This window comes from Propithecus coquereli, unplaced genomic scaffold (genome assembly GCF_000956105.1).
Source record: "Propithecus coquereli isolate 6110/MARCELLA unplaced genomic scaffold, Pcoq_1.0 Scaffold158, whole genome shotgun sequence".
Taxonomy (NCBI): Eukaryota; Metazoa; Chordata; class Mammalia; order Primates; family Indriidae; genus Propithecus; species Propithecus coquereli.
In genome coordinates, this window is record NW_012140302.1 from 3,457,087 (window position 1) to 3,476,682 (window position 19,596).

The 19,596-nt window shown below is 43.7% G+C and overlaps 2 protein-coding genes across 3 annotated transcripts; one reads left to right on the forward strand and one right to left on the reverse strand.

Moving 5' to 3' along the window:
- Positions 1-154: 154 nt before the first annotated feature.
- Positions 155-6,220, forward strand: OARD1 (O-acyl-ADP-ribose deacylase 1). Of its 2 annotated transcripts, none has more exons than XM_012640905.1 (6): positions 155-460; positions 1,076-1,155; positions 1,500-1,644; positions 2,643-2,701; positions 3,790-3,902; positions 5,608-6,220. In XM_012640905.1, exons 2-6 carry the CDS (start codon positions 1,117-1,119, stop codon positions 5,708-5,710), a joined length of 459 nt encoding a protein of 152 aa, XP_012496359.1. In that variant the 5' UTR covers positions 155-460; positions 1,076-1,116; the 3' UTR covers positions 5,711-6,220. The 2 variants fall into 2 exon arrangements, with proteins under 2 accessions (XP_012496359.1, XP_012496360.1); XM_012640906.1 differs by having other exon boundaries at positions 155-444.
- A 2,105-nt stretch (positions 6,221-8,325) lies between these two features.
- APOBEC2 (apolipoprotein B mRNA editing enzyme, catalytic polypeptide-like 2) lies at positions 8,326-19,596 on the reverse strand. The gene is made up of 3 exons (XM_012640907.1): positions 19,325-19,596; positions 11,277-11,840; positions 8,326-8,736 (listed from the first exon to the last, which is right to left on the reverse strand). The coding sequence occupies exons 1-2, from the start codon at positions 19,453-19,455 to the stop codon at positions 11,297-11,299; spliced, it is 675 nt and encodes a 224-aa protein (XP_012496361.1). The 5' UTR covers positions 19,456-19,596; the 3' UTR covers positions 8,326-8,736; positions 11,277-11,296.

Here is a 19,596-nt window from a genome sequence, read left to right on the forward strand (position 1 = left end):
CAAAGGAATACGCAGGCGCCTTCAAGGCGCGCAAGACCTTTCAACTCAAACACCGCCCTGAGCATTGTAGCACGCAGGCGCCAAGTAGCCCTTTTCCAGCGGCCACTGGGACACACCCCTGGGGCTAATGCGCAAGCGCCGCTCTTTCCAGCTCGCCGTCGGCAGTCTCGTTACGCATGCCTGGGCGACGGCGGGAAACCACGGAATTTACCGCCGGAAGTGCGCCGGCCATCACCAAAGAGTGCGAGCTCGGGTAGCTTGCTAGAGGGGCTCGCTTCCGCCCCGCTACCGGGTGGGGGGCGGCCATCTTAGGTGCGTGCAATTAAAGGCTGTGGCGGGATTGGTTCCGCATCTGGGCTCCTCCGCTGCTCCCCACCTACCAGGGTCGGATCCGGAGCCCTTCCCCGTGGGGCGGGGACCTCCTAACGGCCGACTCCTTTCCAGGTGAAGGGTGACCCGGGTACGTCGGGGCTTTGAGCGAGCCTCTCGCACCCTCCCACGGGACCCCAGGACAGACCCTACGCCCATGCACACGCTCTAGGATAGACAGAATGGGAGCCTTCTCTAGACTCTTTCTCAACCCCTTCCCCCGAATAGGGAGGTGAACGTTCCTCGAGAGGCCGCCTTCCCTCTCCCCATGCCTGCGGCTCAGCCCCTGCCCGGTACACTCTGTGGTTGCGGCTTAACCGGACAATGGCCAAGTCCCTCCTTTTTTCTTCTAAGCTAAACCCACTGGGGAAATACTTCTGTGTCGTTCAGGGAAAAGGAGCGTGTCCGCCTTGCTCGGAAGCGGCAGTGAAAAACGGAGGCGGCGTGTCTTAGGACCGCCTTTGCTTCTGCTGGCGGGGCTGGGCGCTCCAGGAAAGCGCGAAATGCTAGCGGGTCAAACCTAGGCTGCGTCCAAACCTAGGCATTCCTTGCTCCAGAGGAGTTTCGTGTTACTTCCCAGATTCAGAACGCACTCACATTCAGCGATAAACGTGGGGGGAGAAAACTAGTAAGTGGGTGTACAGGGCAAACAGTATAATATGTTAAGGCTGCCTAAACATTTTTACTTCCTTTTCCCTTGTCATAGCTGAAGAAACACTTAAATTCTGGAAATAGCAACCGAGTATCATGGCCAGCAGCCTTAATGAAGATCCAGAAGGAAGCAGAGTGCGTAACAACTATTAACTTATTGGCGAACTGAAATTCAGAATAATTGAGGTCCAAAGCATAAACACTTTTTAATTAAACCAATAATTGAAATGTCTTTTTTTCTCTCTAGCTGATTTATTAAAGAAAGGCTAATACGATCCTAGGCAGGAACCATCCATCACCTTTCCTTTTACACATGCTTCATTCGTTGTAGTTAACTCCTTCAATTAAATTCTGCAGATTAGGCTTTAAATCAAATTACAGGAGGGGTGGGGGAGGGGGACACAGAATAAAGAAAAATGAAAGAGCTTAGTACTTTTCTGTGTCTAATAAAACATTTTCTTTTCATTTGCCCATTTTAGATCACTTATGTGAAAGGAGACCTTTTTGCATGCCCCAAAACAGACTCTTTAGCCCACTGTATCAGTGAGGATTGTCGCATGGGCGCTGGGATAGCCGTTCTCTTCAAGAAGAAATTTGGAGGGGTGCAAGAACTGTTAAATCAGCGTGAGTTTTGGAAACAGCTTACCTGTTTTAATTTCCTTTTATTATACTTTAATAAACAAGATGTGCATGCAAAGAGGGGGTTTCTAGTAACTTAGTGCTTTTTGATTTAAGTTTTTCCTCCGCAATAATGGGCTCCAGTTTGGTCCCTTTATGACACCAAACCTGAATTCTTGTAAAAGTTTCTCATCGCTTCCTCCTCTGTCATAAAACTTTCTTAATAGTATTACTCCACTTCTCTGACACCTGCAATAACTCTGAAGTGCTTAGCAAAGTCCACAGATATTAGCATGGCATTCAAGACCCACTACTTACCAGTATACTTACTCAAAGAGAAGTTTAGAAACCTTATCCTTACAGACCCCTCCCATCACTTTCTAGTAATGATTTAAAGCCAGAAATGTTCATTAGAATCATGTGGAGCTTCTGAAACAGTTTCTCAGACCACATTCCAGGCTTACTAAATTAGTGTCCCCTGGTGATTCTGATCCCAGCCTTACATAATTTTTTTACTACTTTGTAGTGTAGTTATTTGTAAAGATGATGCCTTCTCTGGGTTGATAACTGTTTAACAATTAAGAACTTTTTACTGTATCTACATTCTTCACAATATTCCTTTACATAGCTCTTGTATATAAAAAGATCATTGTTGAGTAAACACACATTTGGCACGTGAAAAATGGTGTACATTCCAAGCCAATTTCAAGGCAATAGACACTAAAATTTTTTAAGTGGGCAAGTGAGGGTGTATTTGAAATTAGGGGCTGGACAAAAGATGGGGTGTGAGGAGGCATGATTATATGAAAGCTGTTTATTATGGAACACAGTATTTGAGACGGCTGATAAGGAGCAAAGTGGTCATAGGACACGATAGGTTTTTTCATCATTGAAAATTATTTCTGGTTCTGAGGTAAACTCAGATCTATAAAGATTTAAAAACAATGGAGATTGGTGAGGTTTTTTTTTTTCCATTTCTATTATTAAATAACTGTTTTTCTTAGAAAAGAAATCTGGAGAAGTGGCTGTTCTGAAGAGAGATGGGCGATATATATATTACTTGGTAAGGTGGGGCCATTTTCTTTTTCTGGGCCAATTTTTAATACATTCTAAGGATTGGTGAACAGATGGGTGGCACTACACTTGTATTGATCACGATGCCCCATTCTAAACAATTAAGGATGTTGAAAAGCTTCTGATCTCATAACAACTCAGGTCCAGTGGTGCTGACTACTAGGAGCACTGGATTAGAAAGGAATGTGAGGCTACATCCGAGCTCCTTGGGAAAGAGTACTGTGCCTTTCACCATAAGCCTGTTCTAAGACTTGCAAAAGCTAAGGATGCTTCATACTTTCTTTCCTAGACACAATGAGGTAAAAACAATGTCTCAAAAGACAGATTTCCCAAAGGGGTTTTCCTCTTATTCTTCCTTGTCAAATACAGTGCCAGGTAATACCCAGCTCCTCTTCTGCCTACTGCCTGAATGTAGGATTCTTCAACTGTCCAGATGGTTTTTGGTCCCAGAAAAGGTGTGGCTTACTTAGTGTTGGTGGTAGGTGACTCACAACCAAACCACTGCAAGCCTGATCTGGATGGCAAACAGAGTGAGAGATGTCCTAGCTCCTTTGAATTTTGTCTTCAAGGCTGATGTGACTTCCGGTGTTTCTGGAACGCCATCAGTTTTCTGTCTGTTATTTTATATAGAGAAACAACAAGCACAGTTTCTAAATAAATAGAAGTTCTTTATGAGATTTTCAGCTGTTATGGGTTCTTCCTTGTTATAGATACGCTGCTTATCTCTTAGAAGTAGCACAAAGACTTTCACCTATGTTGCTTAAAAACACTTGACAATAGGCACAACCTGCTAATCTCATGGGTTTCCTGGGAAAAGGAAAGATTACTGTATGGCAGAGTCTAGTTTTCTCAGTCTCTACTTAGTGGATTTTCCTGAGGGCCTCCCATAACAATGTGGAAGGGGCAGTATGACATTTGTCATCCCCGCTCTAGACTAATTAGTCTATGACAATACACTTGTTCTTTTATAGCATCCTGATAATAATACACTTACCGGGATGTTGGGGGAATGTGATGACTTTTCCATTGGCTGTCATTTTGGGATAATCAAAGTTTGAATCCTTTCTTTGTGCCTAGATTACAAAGAAAAGGGCTTCACACAAGCCAACTTATGAAAACTTGCAAAAGAGTTTAGAGGCCATGAAGTCTCACTGTCTGAAGAATGGAGTCACGGACCTCTCCATGCCCAGGCAAGGAAATCCAGGACGTTAAATGAAGATTTGATTGGTGGGGTTTATTGTCTCACCCAAAGACAAACAACTTAAAAGTTTAATCCAAAATGTAAATTTAAAGGTGGACAAATTTCAAAACTTTGTAAAGTCACAAGTGAACCGGTTGACCTTAGGCCAAGGCACAGCCATTTTCTAGCTTGAGCTGAATGAATCAGGACAATTAACTTGAGATGCATGCCTGCCTCAGCCTATTTAGTGGGGAGGAACCATTGTTATTTAGTTACATTTATTGAATTCCCAGCATTCTCTGCCTCAAGTTTGGCCTCTGTTCCTGAAACAATGTAAGCTAAAGAATCAAGACTAAGTAATTGTGATTTCTCTTTTGGACCATTTCTGGTCTCCCTAACCTGTTAATCCTGTGTTGCTGAGAAAGTTGGAAATTATCACTACCTTTTATACTGTGTGTTTGTGATCAGTATGGGAAGTACCCTGAGGGTCTGTCCCTGATGTAACTTCTTGGACCCTAACTATTGGGAACTTAAGGGAATGACATTGAGGGTTCAATAGCTCCTTTGCTTCCTTTTCAGGAAATAGGCCTCTCCTTTTCCTGTCACTGTAGTTTTATTCCAAGCCCCACATTACTTTGAATGTGGCTAGAGTGTCCCTTATCTTACACTGGTCTTTAATATGTTTATGGCTTATGTATAAGAAACTACTTTTATAAAAAGTCACAATTCTTTGTGGACTTAATTATCACATTATGAGATGAAATTAGCAATTTTTTTTTTTTTTTTTTATACAGAGTCTCACTGTGTTGCCCAGGCTAGAGTTAGTGCTGTGACGTCATCCTAGCTCACAGCAACCTCACACTCCTGGGCTCAAGTGATCCTCCTTCCTCAGCCTCCCGGTTAGCTGGGATTACAGGCATGTGCCACCATGCCCGGCTAATTTTTTCTATGTATTTTTAGTTGGCCGATAAATTTCTTTCTATTTTTAGTAGAGACGGGGGCTCAGGCTGGTCTCGAACTCCTGAGCTCAAACAATCCGCCCGCCTCGGCCTCCCAGAGAGCTAGGATTACAGGCGTGAGCCACCGCGCCCGGCCGAAATTAGCAATTTTAAGCCTCTCTTTTTCCCTTAGAGATGTTGAGGAATGAGAGTAACATCTTAGAAGGAAGGTGCCAAGTAGTAGAATTTTATGGGCTGACTAGGTTTCTCACCAGGGTGTTGCAAAGACCTTACTCTTGGATTGCAACCAGCTTAGCATTTCTCACCATTACATCTTGACTTTCTTTTGGCAGAGATCCTCTTCATTGTCCATCTTCTCCTTGTCTTCCTTAACATTTCATTATCATAAATGCATTTTTAAAATACCAGCCTTTTCCCCATCCATCCACAGCCAATTTTTATCAGTAGACATAGAGGGATAATGAGTCTCCCATGTCATGGCAGAGTTATACGTTTCTAAATGTAGCATGAAACAGTTGAAAAGTGGTACCTTACTAGGCAAAGAGAAGTGAGTTGTTGGATGTTAAGGCTGTCTAGGAATAGTCTTAGGTGACTCATAAGAAAAACTGATTTCCCAACTTCCACCATGGCTGCCTATAGGTGTGAGACTAGATAACTTGGTTTTATGCTTTAGGTGGATACAGCCTAAAGAAAGAGGGAAGGAGCAATTTCCTAGATACCTTCATCACACCAATGGAGATGTTTTGTCTTTTTCAGGATTGGATGTGGTCTTGATCGTCTGCAGTGGGAAAATGTATCTGCGATGATCGAGGAGGTATTTGAAGCAACAGACATCAAAATTACCGTGTATACACTCTGAACAGATGAACATTTTGGATGTGTCCATGTTCTCCTGTATCATACCTTATGGGCCATAGGACTGGGCAAACTGACCTTAAAATGGGCAGAGGAGTTTCCTGTGAAATAGTCTGTGTCACAGGACAGCCTTGGGTTGCTATATTCCAGTATTTGAACTAGGACTCTGGAGGAGGGATTGCTTTGGGCATGTTGTGTTTTTTTGCAGAAAGGTAAGGAGTAGGTATCCTGATAATAGGCAAGGAAACCAGACAGTTGGGCCTATGACGTCTGTTTTGCTTCAGTATGCTACCTGATTTGTTTAGCTGGCCACTGGGTGGCAGCATTGATTATGCTTCTCTGCTTTTTAAGAGGAATTTCAGGAAGGATGATCATTTTAGTTAGTTTGGAATTTTTTGTCATTTGTACACTTAACTTGGTATTATCCTTATGTCATTATATTCACCCTAGGAGAGAGTTACAGGTTGTTTTGTTTTTGTTTTAATTACAAATTGAGTTCTACATTGCTAACCAGGAATTTGTAGTGACAAAAGTAGAAAAATAAATCTTTTTCTTGGGATTCAGTGAGGTTCTATGCTCATGTCTATATTGTTCTGGACTTGGGTAATGCAGGATGCACCTGTAACTTAATTTCAAAGAGTCAGACAGAGGGTCCAGTGGGAAGAGTAGCAAGGTGAGAAATAAGAGGTAACAATGGACAAGATCCATGGATTAAAATAATCAAAAGGCAGGTTTTTAGAATCTCCTCATGGTGAACTCTTCCTTTCTTATGTCCATTGCATGGTTTCTGTGTTTAAATCTGTCTGAATTTAATCATGAAAACAAATGAAATAATATATGATAAATGCCTGGCATAGCACTTAACACAGAGTGGGGACTCAATCAGTAATTCCCAACAAAATCCATATGAATCTTTTTTAAAAAAAACAAAGGCCACTTCCTCTCAAAAAATTCTAATTTGGTGACAGGATGGGATGGCCAGGTGTCTTCGTGTTTTTAACCTCCACAGAAGATTCTGATGTGCAGCCAACTGGGATCTCCAGAACACTGTAGTGAATATGAGTCCCCTTTTCTTCTGAAGCTAATAAGACAAGCTAATAAGCTAACAAGTCCTCTTGTTTTCAGAGGGATAATAAAATTGATGGATTTAGCCAGTGGTTCAGTATCAGAGCTATTGGGGAAACTGTTTTCTTTTTTCCCCTTACTGTGGAATTGAGAGTTAAAACAACCAGTCTTGCTATTGATTTTCTCCCTAGGGTGAGCTCTGGGCCTGATATAGGACTTGCTGCTTTCTGAAGTGTAGAAGAACAGCTGGGTTTTAGAAGGGGCTTGTCAAAACACCAGGAAAGCACTGGTTAAATATAATCTTCGTACTTTAGACTTATGTTCTTATCACATTTCAGCCTGATAAGAGGAAACAGTTTCAAAAGAGTATTTCACTTTTGTATTTCTATGTGGAACAGACACGTTCTCCATGTTGTTGGGGTAGGGGCAGCGCAGGAGCAAGTTTATGATCAAACTTTTAGACTGCGGCTTTTCTTAAATCTTGGCTCCTGTCCACATAAAATACAATTGAAGGGAAAATAGGAAGGAGAGAATGTCTAAATACACAAAATTGAAAATGAGAGCAGGGGGATAAGAGGAAACTTAAAGAATTATGGTATTTTATTTAACTCTCCAAATATAGATGCTTCCCAGCTAATAATGGGGCTACATCTGGGTAAACCTATTGATAGTTGAGTTCCGTTGAGGATATACTGAATATGTATGGTTTTTGTACCATTGTAAATCAGGGACTGTTAATCTTAACACTTGGGTCAACTCTTGGGTTTCTTTTAAAGAGATTATGATTTTTTTCATGGAGTATGAGCCTTGATTCTTTTAGCAAAACCTAGTCTCATCCAGGATTGGCTGTAATTGGAATTCTGGGACTCAGGAGAAAAGTGATAAAGTGCTTTGTTCTGCGCAGATGGTAATGGTGGGGTCAAATTCTGATGACTTATCACACTTAAAGGCTGGAGAAAGGAGGCATGGCCTGATAATCAGAATGAACACATTATTCCTGGAAACCTAGTTAGAGTTTGGCAAACACCCAGAAATTCACATGTGAAATTTTGCTTCCACGTAGGACTCAAACAAATCTTTAAGAAATGAGACTTTTGACATAATCCTACCATCACCATCAAATACCACATATCGAATACTCTTAAATGATGTGTATCTGAACATTGAACTCCTCCTACTTTTCGCCCTCTCCTCTCTAATCAAGAAGCTTACCTGCTTATTAATTGGCAATTGGGATACAGATACCGTATAACAAATTCCCATGCTTTTTGTTCCACCTTCTACCATACCCTTGTCCTCAGAGAAGAGAAAAGGCCCTCATTTACAGGTAATCTCAGAAGAAAACATTTTAAGAAGGTCGCCATGGCGGGAAGTCTGTATGGGAGAGTTAGCATCCTGTATTGTCTAGACAAGTCCTGGTTTACTCTTCCCTCCCACTTTGTAATGGTCATGGCTTGGTTCACAGCCTGGGACATCCCTATGCCTGCAGCTCACTCACTCTTCATGGTAACTCCCAAATGTCCAAGTTCCTTAAAAAGCTGGCCACACAAAATCCACACCACTACTTTTATTAATGTCGCTGTTTCTCTTTCTTTAACAAAAGAATCCAACTTAGCGTAAAATGCATATTTGAAAGATCTGTACCTTGGATCTTAGGCTCTTTGCCTTAAGTAGCCCCTTTGGGGAGTAATTAGGACCTTCAGTCTCACAGATGCCTGGTGCCCGTATATGGTTGCATTTCTCTCCTTTCAGGTCTCTTTCCTCTCTCCCAAGAGCAGCATTAGAGAGAGATGCACAGCCTAAATGAATTACAGCATGAGAAGTGTATTTGGAGTCCTCTCAGGGCCTTATCCAGGAGGACAGGTTCGTGTTGAATGCTGTCCAGCTGCAAGTGGTATTAGGAAGACAGGCATGTCCCGGATGGCTATACATGTCACTGCTGTCTCTTGGTGGCAGCAGGCAGACCTTGGTGAAAAAAACAGAAAGCATGTTACTGAGAGCCTTGCTGGCCCCAAACAAATACTGGTCTCTTTTTGAGCTAAGATTTCTGTGTGCTTTCCCCAACAAGTTCCTGAATTTCTCTTCCATAGTCTCCTACGGTTTCTGCCTTATCCAGGATTGGCTTTGTTTCTTTCATGCATGTTTTGATGTGGTTCACACTCAAAAAACCCAGAAGAGATCGGCTTTAACTCTATTCCCTAGAGTTAAATATATAGTTAAACACTATTTTCATTTTTTAAGAAACAAAAGATGAAATAAGAAACATTAGACAAATTTTATTTAACAAATGTTCTTTTCTTGGGTTGTTCTTTTGGGCTTTTAGATTAGAATTCTATCTCATGCCAATTTTTTTTTTAACTTGATACATCTTAACTTTTCCCTTTAGGAACATGAGCAACTTAAATAGAAGACAGGGAAGCATATTAATAGGTCCAGATAATACAGGTTTATACACTAATGGAAAGACATTTATAATGTGGAAAATGTCCAATAATTTTTGTTTGTTTGTTTTTTGAGATAGAGTCTCACTCTGTTGCCCTGGGTAGAGTGCAGTGGCATCATCATAGCTCACTGCAACCTCAAACTCCTGGGTTTAAGTGATCCTCTTACCCCAGCCTCCTAAGCAGCTGGGACTACAGGCATGTACCACGATGCCCGGCCTCAATAATACGTTCTTTAAAAATCTGACTTAGAAATCAACTTTTTCCTCAAGCTAACATTTCTTTTACTTCTGTTTAGATTAGTATAAGATATAACCCTCAATCATCCAAAATTAAAAGATCTTTTTAATCTTCCTTGAAATGCTTGAGTTTAATGAAAAAAAAAAAAGCCCTGAGAACTTACTAGTTAGACAGCTAGAAGTAGCTAATAACAGTAAAAGATGTTTAAGAAGAAAGTATATTGGGGTTAAAATTAAGCTACCAGTCATCATTCTGTAGAATCAATGTAGGGTTTATAATTGCAGTGATTAATACCTACACTAAAAAAATCTTAAGGAATTTTAAAAGCTAAATTTTGTATTTCCAGAGGTCACCCTCAGAAATCTGTTTTTAGTACTACTTACCACTACCCAGTGCGGTGTCTTATTTTATCTGTGCAGAGCATATTACCCTACCATAGTCTCACTGAATTCAGTGCCTGGGTTTTTGTAACAAATGGCTGAAAATCGTGTCTTCGTGGATCGGCGAATGCTCAGCTTGGGAATGATCTGGTACCTGGTATGCATGTCTAATAGGAAACACCTGCCAACATCAAGGTCTGGAACATTGATATTTCCTAAATGTGTCCATGAAGCAACATCTTCTCTTAAGGGTATTAGGAGTGAGAGACACTAAAAATAAGTCGAATTATTTTCATGGAAGCATGTTGCTTTCATGTTTTATTAATGTTAGTTGTTCCAGAATTAAAGTTGGATAAGAGGGTGGTGAAGACCACTTCTCAATTCCTGGATGATTTTGATCAGTAACTCAGGCCTTGTAAAGGGGATTAGTGACAGCATTTCTGTAGGAGTAAACTTGATCAGACCAAATTCAAAAAAAGATGGTAAAGGATCCTTTAACCCTCTTTCCTGAGGGTAATTGGCCTGTTTCTGTAAGAGTCTAATTTACCCTCAGCAAGAGGCCAAATTGGCCTTAATCGTGTCCTAATTATTTGCTTAAATAGCTAATCTTTACTTCTAGTTTTCCTATCACTTCTTGAAATCCGTAGGAGGCTACCTCTGAGCTGCTGCCTAATTTACAAACATCTTTTTAACCCTGTAAACGTCCCTGCATGGACTAGTTCTTTGCTATATTATCCCCATTCCTGTGTTCAGCATTTTTCATGAGTTCTGCTGAGGTCTTCTCAACATAAGGAAAATGTTCTTGTGTTATACATCCACACAGCAATTATTGGTCTCCTGCAAAGTGTAGCCATTTGTTTGAAAACATGAAAGCAGGTCTGGCCCCAAAAATGTTGAATACATATCCATTTGGGGAATTTCAAAAGTACCAAAAGTGAAAAAGTTGCCCCTGAAGGAATGAAAAACCCGCATGAGAGAAAAATGCAATGATAAGAGTGCAAATGGGCATGGGAGCGGAGCATCTAGAAGGTGTCTAGAGTTAGTGAGGGAGGACACATGTACCTGGGGCACGCTCTGGAGATTTATATATCTTCTCTGCTGTTGTTCAGTAACTGGTCTTTGCGCCATCTAAATCTTACTAAAAGTCATTCTGTGTCATCAAAACTTTAGAATCCCTGTCAACCTTGGGTATTCCAAGTTATGGGGAAGTTACTTTAATATAAAAGAGAAGGAGGGAAAAGAATTTAGGGAGATGGATTTGGAGGAAAGAGAAAACAAGATAGGATGTTCTAAAATGTTTTTACAACCAACCAAAAGCAGAGAAATGAAACCTTTGCAAAGGAAAATCAAACATTATACCATTCATTCTACCTGACCTCAAGCCTTCTACCCAAGTTAACATTTAATAACAGTGAATTCCTCCCATGGCACCAGGAAAACTCACGTGAGGCTGAGCCCAGTTGCCTACTTCAGGATGTCAGCCAACTTCTCCTCGTAGTATAGGAAGTTCTCCTGAATGTCCTCCCAGGGCTCAAAGGCCTTGGATTCACCCTCTTCTTGCTCTACAAAATTCTGCCAGATATACTCGAAGTCCTGGGGCTTCATGATGCGCAGTTTACAGCCAGCCTCCTTCAGCTTCTTCAGAGCAGCCTGGATCTCCGGCTCCTCCCACATGAAGAGTCGCCCCACCAGAATGAGCAGGCGCAGATTCTTGGTCTTGTTAAGGGTTTTGATAATGCGGTCGGCGCAAGCTGCACAGGGGCTAGAGGACACGTACCAGGTGACATTGTACCGCAGGGCTGGGTCGAAGGCTGGCAGGATGGTGTTGAAGAAGGCTTCTTCTGCATGAGCACCTGCGTGCTCATCCTCTAGGTATCCCCGAGATGCCTGCACTTGGCCTCCCTTGCTCTGCGCTTCAACCACATAGCAGAGGAAGGTCTTGTTCCGCCCGGAACTGTACTCCACATTGCGGAACTGAAACTTAAAGTAGTTGACAGGCAGCCGCTCCCTGGAGGTCAAAGAGACAAAGGGACAGGAGGAAGAGAGAATGATGAGTTCTTATTTCTAGGACTAGCTTAGAGTAGGTAGCTCTTCCAAATCAGTACCTCAGAGACACATTCACTCATACTATAAACAGGCCTTGCCTATGCTAGCATCAGTGACAAAAAGGCATGACAGAATCCAAAAGGGTTTATCTGAAGGAGAGGAGAGAGAATTTGGGGGGTGCATTCTGGTTATCCTGCTGGGAAGGGTCTCCAAACACTATCTCTTCCAGCACAACATACCCCTACATTTCTAAATCAGTGAATCTTTAACATGGATATGGCTTAGAATCACCTGAAGGACTATAAATATGTCAATGCCTGGGCCTCACACCAAACCAATTAAATCAGAACAAACTGGAAAGGGGCCCAGGCATCAATATTTTTTAAAAAGCTTTCCAGATGATTCTAGTAAGTGGCCAACGAAGTATCAAGCATATAAAATTTCTTGTGAAAAGCAAGACAAAGATTTCACAGAGCATTTTATGCTTTCACTTCTTGTAACTCATGCAAATTACATCTTGGGCATGAAATGGCCTAATACTTGCAGTACCATGCTCTCTTAGTGACTGTTTCTCAAGTCTATCTTGCCCTTCAGGTGAAAGGATTGTCACATGGTAAGCATTCAAGAAGTTGTATCTATGAGGCCAAACTACCCAAGGGTACCTTGGGATAATTAAGCTTTTATAAAGTATGGAGTCACTTCAAAATCTTAAAAGACTTGGCTTCTGCCTTCCAGATGCTTATAATCTAGCAGCTAGATTCTAGCTGGACAGAGAAGATATAAATAAAATAGCCAAGAATGTTAGAAGACTGCTAAAAATGGATGGGTAGACTAGAGTATGTATTTTGAAGGTTCTTAAAGGTTTAGCATTGATTTAAGAGGCTGTGGAGAACTGTTACAGGTTCTTGAGTAGAAGAAAAATATAAAAATGATGTCCGTGGAAGATTACTGTGTGGCACTAGGCAGATGGAGCGAAGCTGGGGAAAAGCCTGAAGTTGAAACAGCTCACTAGATGTCCAGGACACTAGACTTGGTGATGAATGGTGTGGGTGGCTTTGAGGAGGAGGGGGATGATTAGGAAATGAAAGCAGTGGGCAAAGGCCAGGTTTTGTGAAACATTTTGTAGTTATAAGGAGAGAAGAAGGAGAGGGGCTAGAGCATCAGAGGTGAAGATTGTTTTTATTTTTAGGTGTATGGGTGTTTTTCTAAAATAGGGAAGATTTGTGCAGGTTTGGAGGCCAAGGAAAATGAGAGGGTTTTAATAGGAGAGATTAAAAATGTAAGAAAGAAGAGGGGATGAGTCCAGCTAGAGAGGTTGAATGGTTTCCTTTTTAAAAATATAATCTCTGTAGCTGCCCCAGAAGATACCTCTGGTACCATTAACTCCACCATTGCCTGTCTCTACGCCTTGTCTTGCCCTACAAAGGTCACCAGACTCCCTGGGCTGCAGGGGAATCCCTGGTATCCCAGGGCCTTGGCTGCTTAGAGATAAGCAGCAGATTGCAAAGATCTGAGTAAACTTATCTCCCTGCAGGATTCCCCCAACCCCTGCCCATCACCAGATTTTCTCCACCAAGTTCCCATGTCTCTTGCTGTCAGGTGACCGTAGAGATGATATGTTTTGAGGACCAGACCCAGGATTCCTTTGGGTACTGTCCTTAGCTCTCCAAGTCCCTTTGTTTCTGGCTGGGGGTGTTTATTGTTTACTTAACATTTTAGGAGAATGGATCCCCTAATGTTTCCCGTCTCCTCTTTCAATCCCTGCTGGGAATTTACTTACACAGTGAACTCTCCCTAATTGCACTCACCCCACCAGACCACTCCTGAACTCCTACCAGTTGCTAAATGGTCTCTTCACTCCCTGGAGTGGCTTTTTGCTCCTGAGAAGCACAGAGCTTACCTTTCTTTCCCAAACCTTTTTTAGTTCTTCAAGACCTTTTGCCATACTACCCACCTCCCCAAGTTCAATCCAGAGCCACCTGTATGGTGGGGGATCCTCACGTGGAACTTTTGGAAGTGTTTGTGACTACTTGGTTAGCTTGGAGGCTTCAGCATTAGCTATCTATGTGGTCCCTCAGGTTTCCTTCTGGAAACCCCAAAAGCATTGCTCCAACTTAGCTAAGTGCAGCCAGTGAAAATGTGAGTCTGGCCCAGCGTGCAGCTGCAAGTTGGCTGGGTAGTTACGAGATGGCGGCTTCTCCCAGCCTCTCTTAAGCTCTGACATTTTCCCCTCCTCTTCCCTAGGCAAGAGGAGAAGACCCATAGAAACCTGAAACTCAAGGGAGAGGAAGAAAGGTCACCTCTATAAATAGCCATTTCCGACCCCTCCAGCCAGCAGCCCAGAGTCTACTCAACAGGGCCTTCTGTATTGGGTGCTTTGGGAGAAGTGTTTTCAAGGGGCGAAGGAAAGGTAGGGAAGGTTTTCGCTCCCAGTGGGGCTTGCTCAGAGACTGTGGGCTGCTTGGTCTTCTAAAAGGAGCAGAAAGGGCAGATGAGGTTCTTTGGGCTTTCCACAGACTAAAATAGTGAGATCCTGGGGGGCAAGAAACCAGGAGAACAAAGGTGGGTAGCAGTCTGAAATTTCTCCAGGAAGCTAGACAACATGGCCATTGGCTGATTTTACAGATTCACAAATTAAGTCAATATTGTTATTAGCCTGCTAGTGGAAGGAAGGAAATAGTGACACCTAACTTCTTAAATAATCACAAACATTATTTTTTCAAATAGCATGATATGCCTAAGTACCATATTTAGTTGTAGCCCTTTACTCTTAACCCCAGTAAATATTTTACTGCTAAAGTTGTGTGTGAGAGAGAGGGAGAGAGAGAATGAGTGAGTGTGTTGGAGTGGTGGTCGGGAGAGAAGTACTAGTAGTAGACTTTTTCCCGTGATCCAATCACTTCTTCTGGCATAGAAACCAACAGCATGATTCCTATTTCCTCCCTCCAGCCTCTGATAGCGCTTCTTTTAGCACCACTTCCTCATACTTTCTGCAAACAAGGCCAGTCACACTTCATCTGCTTAGACCAAGGCTACTAGGCATTGCATATCTCTTGGGAGGAAACGGAGAATCCAAATATCTAGGAAAAATTGGGAAGATGGTCTGCTTGATGGAGGGAGAAGGGATATGAGTGAATATAATACGTATTTTTCTCAGATTCATGTTAAAACATTTGCATTGCCTAAGCATAAATATACTGTGAAAGGAGGCAACCTGGAGGGTAGTAGAAGCTGGTCTAAGATGAAACATTTGCTCCAAAATAATCGATGGACTGGAAAATCTCACAGGTAATTGTGTGTTGACTTATTTCAGCTTTCCCTCACGAGACCTTTCGGCGACCTGCTTGAGAGAGGCAGGATTCTGGTTTTATTGGCCTTCTCCTTTTTCAGACTACTTTCAAAGTGGATGCCAAGGAGTGAGCATAGTCAGAAAGAATAGTATGGAGCAGAAGCAGAGGGTTCTAGCAGCCTGATTTCCTAGAGCTGAGCATGGAGTTCCAGATTATGGGACTGCGTGGGATTTTATCCAAGGCTGTCCCAGAGCCTGCCCCCTTTCCCTGGGAGCCATGGTCTTTAGTCTGAGCTCTGACCTCCCAGCAACCCTCAGTGGAGGCCAGGGTGGCCAGAGTCATGGGGCTGTCTTGTCTTCTTGATGGCACACTGCCCAGCAAGCTCCAGAGTCCAAGGTGAGGGGGAGAGGCTATGGCAATAACAGTGGTGTCAAAGGCCCCTCAGTCCTTGCCTCTCCCTTCTCCTCTGGACCCTGCCTCTTCTCTCTGTGTCCTTACATGGCCAGAGTAAACTACTGGTAGCTAAAGAAGTGGTTGAAAGAGAAATCACCCCATCTGCCATTTATCTCTGTTCTGTAATAATCCCTTTGATAGCAGGTTCTGCTTTCTGCAAAAACATATAAAACATAACCATAGACAAAGACAAACACACATCCCGGTGCTGCCAGGCAGAGCTGCAGTCACTCCTCACTGGGACAGAGAGATGGGGAGAAAACCAACCGCAGTGCCCCGGAGCTCCCCCAGAGTGTGCAGTGTTCAGAGGCAGGCATGAGCCAGGAGAGTTCTTACCTAAGCCTAGCACCGCTGGATCTTCGTGTATCCTTGAGCTGCTCTCCTCAAGAAATCCTCCCCCAGTTCCTTCCCTATCCTGATGTCTGACAGAGAGCCTAACACAGGGGTCCCCAATCTATGGGGAGTTATATAATGATTTTATTGTATATTACAACGTAATAATAATAGAAGTAAAGTGCACAATAAATGTAATGCGTTTGAATCATCCCAAAACCATCCTGCCCATTCCCTGGTCCATGGAAAAATTGTATTCCATGAAAACGGTCCCTAGCGCCAAAAAGGTTGGGGACCACTGGCTAACACACAATAGGTCCTTCTTCATTAGTTCATCCATTTATTCAACAAATATTTATTGAGTACCTATTAGGAGCTAGGTGCTAGGGAGAAAGCAGTAAAAAGTCCAAGTCCTGTCCTCATGGTGGTTAAAGAGGGGAAACAGGCAGTAAATGAACAATTATTCAGTAAATATTTGTGAAAATACAGAGTCTTCTCTGGTTTTTTGGATGCAATGTGGTGATTTGGAGTCAGATAGTCCTGGGGTTCACACCCTATTCCATCTACAAGCTCTGGCCAAATGATTTATCCCTTTGAGGTCTGGTTTCCATATTAGAGTGAGTAATCCAACCTCTCGGATTTTGGACGACAGTAGACATTCAATTAAAGCTAGTATTGGCCTTCTGCAGGCCTCAAATTATGTCCTTTAGAGCTCCTTCTTAAGCATTACCCTTCTAAACTCCTCCCCTCACTTTCAGAGGTTTCTCTTTTTCAGTGGTGTGCTGGTAAGTGTTAAACACCCAGCTCTCTGAAAGAAAGAAAGCAAACAAACAAACCAACCCTGAATTCCATAATGTAAATATTCCCAGTGTGGAGATTTCAAGCTACCGAGGTGACATCACTGGACCCTGAGTCAGTAAGAGATAGCACAATCAACTCTCAAGCCATTAAAAGCTGGTTGCAGCACACTATGGCAATGTTAGACCTTTTCCAGCGCTTGCCACCATGTTATTTTGTTAATGTGCGTAGTTTTGCTTTGTATGCCCTGAGTACCCTATTCAACCAGAATCACTCTGAGCAGGGTATGTCTCTCCTTCCTACCAGGTACTCGCTCCTCACTTCAGACTGTTTCCTGTAAAGCCACCTGCTCTTCTGCTGTCTCCGGCCCAAACACAAAGAGCACTATGGATCCATTCCCTGTGGGAGTCCATGCTAGGAAAGAAACTGCTTTGCTGATCCCTTTGACTCCAGGGCATGTGGAGAGGGAAGGAGAGGAAAGCTGTTCCCTTACCCTGTCCCTGCACAGACATAGCTGTACCTCTGGGCTATTTTAAGCCATGTGTTTACCCTGAGGGGGCCAGGAGACAGATCTCCACAGCTGTTACTTGTAGCCAGGAAACAGGGCTCTGCCTCCACCTGCACTGCTCTCACAGTGCTCAGAGAGCTGCCCCGCTGTGCCTCTATTCTGAGCCTTGAGTCATAGGAAGCCTCTTACTCTTACCACCTTGCAGATGGAGGTACGTGGAACTCTGTTTGGGAAACCTGGGACTCAGAATGAATAAGAGACCAGAGGAAAGGACGCTTGGCAGGAGTCAAAAGGACCTGCCACTTACTGGTTCTGTAGTCTTGGACATATCACTCGGTCTGCCTGAGTCTCAGTTTTCCCATCTGTAAAGTGACAATAATATATCTCCCTCTCCTAGCATTGTGCTGAGGGTTGAATGAGCTCATGCATGTGAAAGTATGTTGTGATTATGAAGCCCTGGAGAAATGTTAAGTTACATCAGAGGACTTAACCCTTCAGGACCCCCAGCCCTGGGACCCCAAAGCATGTTCAGCTCAACAAATACAGTTGAATTCTTGGCCACCTTCCCCTGTGCTAGGGAGATCACAATGCCGCATAGAGTGGAGTGTGTGTGTACACGTGTTTGCGTGACCAAGGATACCAGCATGCTTAGGTGTTGGAAAAGGGATCTCTCTCCATAAGAGAGCCACTGGAATTGTGGACTCTCTTGGCCTGGTTGCCCTAGGCTTTCCCTGTGTCTATATTAATCTGTGCTCAGCTGCTCCTTTAATCCCAGGATGTGAGTGAGATTAGTTGGGTGGGCATGGGCAAACGGAAATTCACATTTTCCGATAGGGTCTCTTAGAAGTCAAAAAATACCTGAGCTGGAAGGGACCTTAGGAATCAACTAGTATAGTTTCCTCATGTTATAAATGATAAACTGAGGCCAAAATGAAAATCACTTGCCAAGCTTAAAATAGCAAGTCCAAATTGCCACCCAGGGCTCCTTTTCCCCCTTGAAGGCATCATGCCTCCATTCTTCCTGAAACTTCTCTTAGTGTGGAGCCCACACTGCACGTGGGCGTTCCTGGAGACCTCACGAAGGAAACCTTGGGCTCAGGGAGGAAATGTGATCCCACGCTCCCTTTTTATTCTTTGCTTAGGAATTTAGCAGGGTTTTCCACTACTGGAATAGAGAGGGAAGAGGAGGAAGACTACTTGATTTTACTCCTGGAGATGCCATAATCTGGTAAGACAGAGGGCCCTGTACACAGCCCCTCTTTGGAGCCTCTAGACCCTTTTCTCTGGGCCCCAGTTCCTCCAGGCTGTGGCTGAGGGTGTTGGAACAGCCCCTCTGTCCACAGCCCCTGTGTTATCTGTGCTGTAGCTTCTCTGTTTCCCTAGAGGTGGATCTGGACAGCCCCTGAGGAGACTCAGAAAAGATTCAATAAGGAAAAAACTGCTTCTTACTCAGCCTTGGGAAAGGATGGATCTGTCTTTCCTGTTTTAGGATCTTCTACTCCAAAAGGAGGCTCTAAAGAAAGGGCTAGACGGAAGTTCAAGGCTGCAGTGAGCTATAATTACGCCATTGCGCTCCAGCCTTAGTGACAGAGCGAGACTCTGTCTCTTTCTAAAAAAAAAAAGAAAGAAAGAAAAAGAGAAAGCAAGGGCTAGAGACATACAGATAGAGGAGAGACCCACTCAGAAGCAAAGAGGGAAATTGAGGGGAGGGGGTGCTTTGACTGGGGCCATATTTAAATGTTCCTGTTTTAGCCTCTGTCCTCATCAAACTCCCTGGGACTAAGTCTCTACCTAGAGAGGCAGGTGACTGCCCCAATATCAGTAGGCCTGAGGGTTTCATTCTCTGGGCTCTTGCCTCCAAGGAGCTCCTCCTACCTCCCCCTGATTAGAGAGTCCCAGATGTCACCCTGAACAGCCACTAGATGTTTGCTGCTGGGTCCCCTGCAGCCCTGCTGTACCCACAGGAGTCATCCCGCTGCTGCAGCATTGTGGCTCCCCCTGGCCCTGGTCGCCAGCCTGTGCTTTCCTAGGGGAGAAGCACGCGGGCCCATACCCAAGGCTCACCCTGTGACGATCTCAAAGGGCGGCAGCTCAATCAGCTCCTTCAGCTTCTCAGGGTCGTCCAGGTTCTCCAGATCCTCCCCATTCTGGGAGGCAGGCGCAGCGGCCGCAGTGGCCTCTTCCTTCTGGGCCATGAGGGGCTGCCGCTCTGGAGTCGCTGAGAGAGGAGAGGTGGCAGATCTGCGCCAGGCCCCGGCGGCAGAATCCCAGGCAGCTGTCAGCAGCTAAATCTGGCTGGGAATGACGGGAAGGGGACCCGGCAGGCCAGGCTGCGT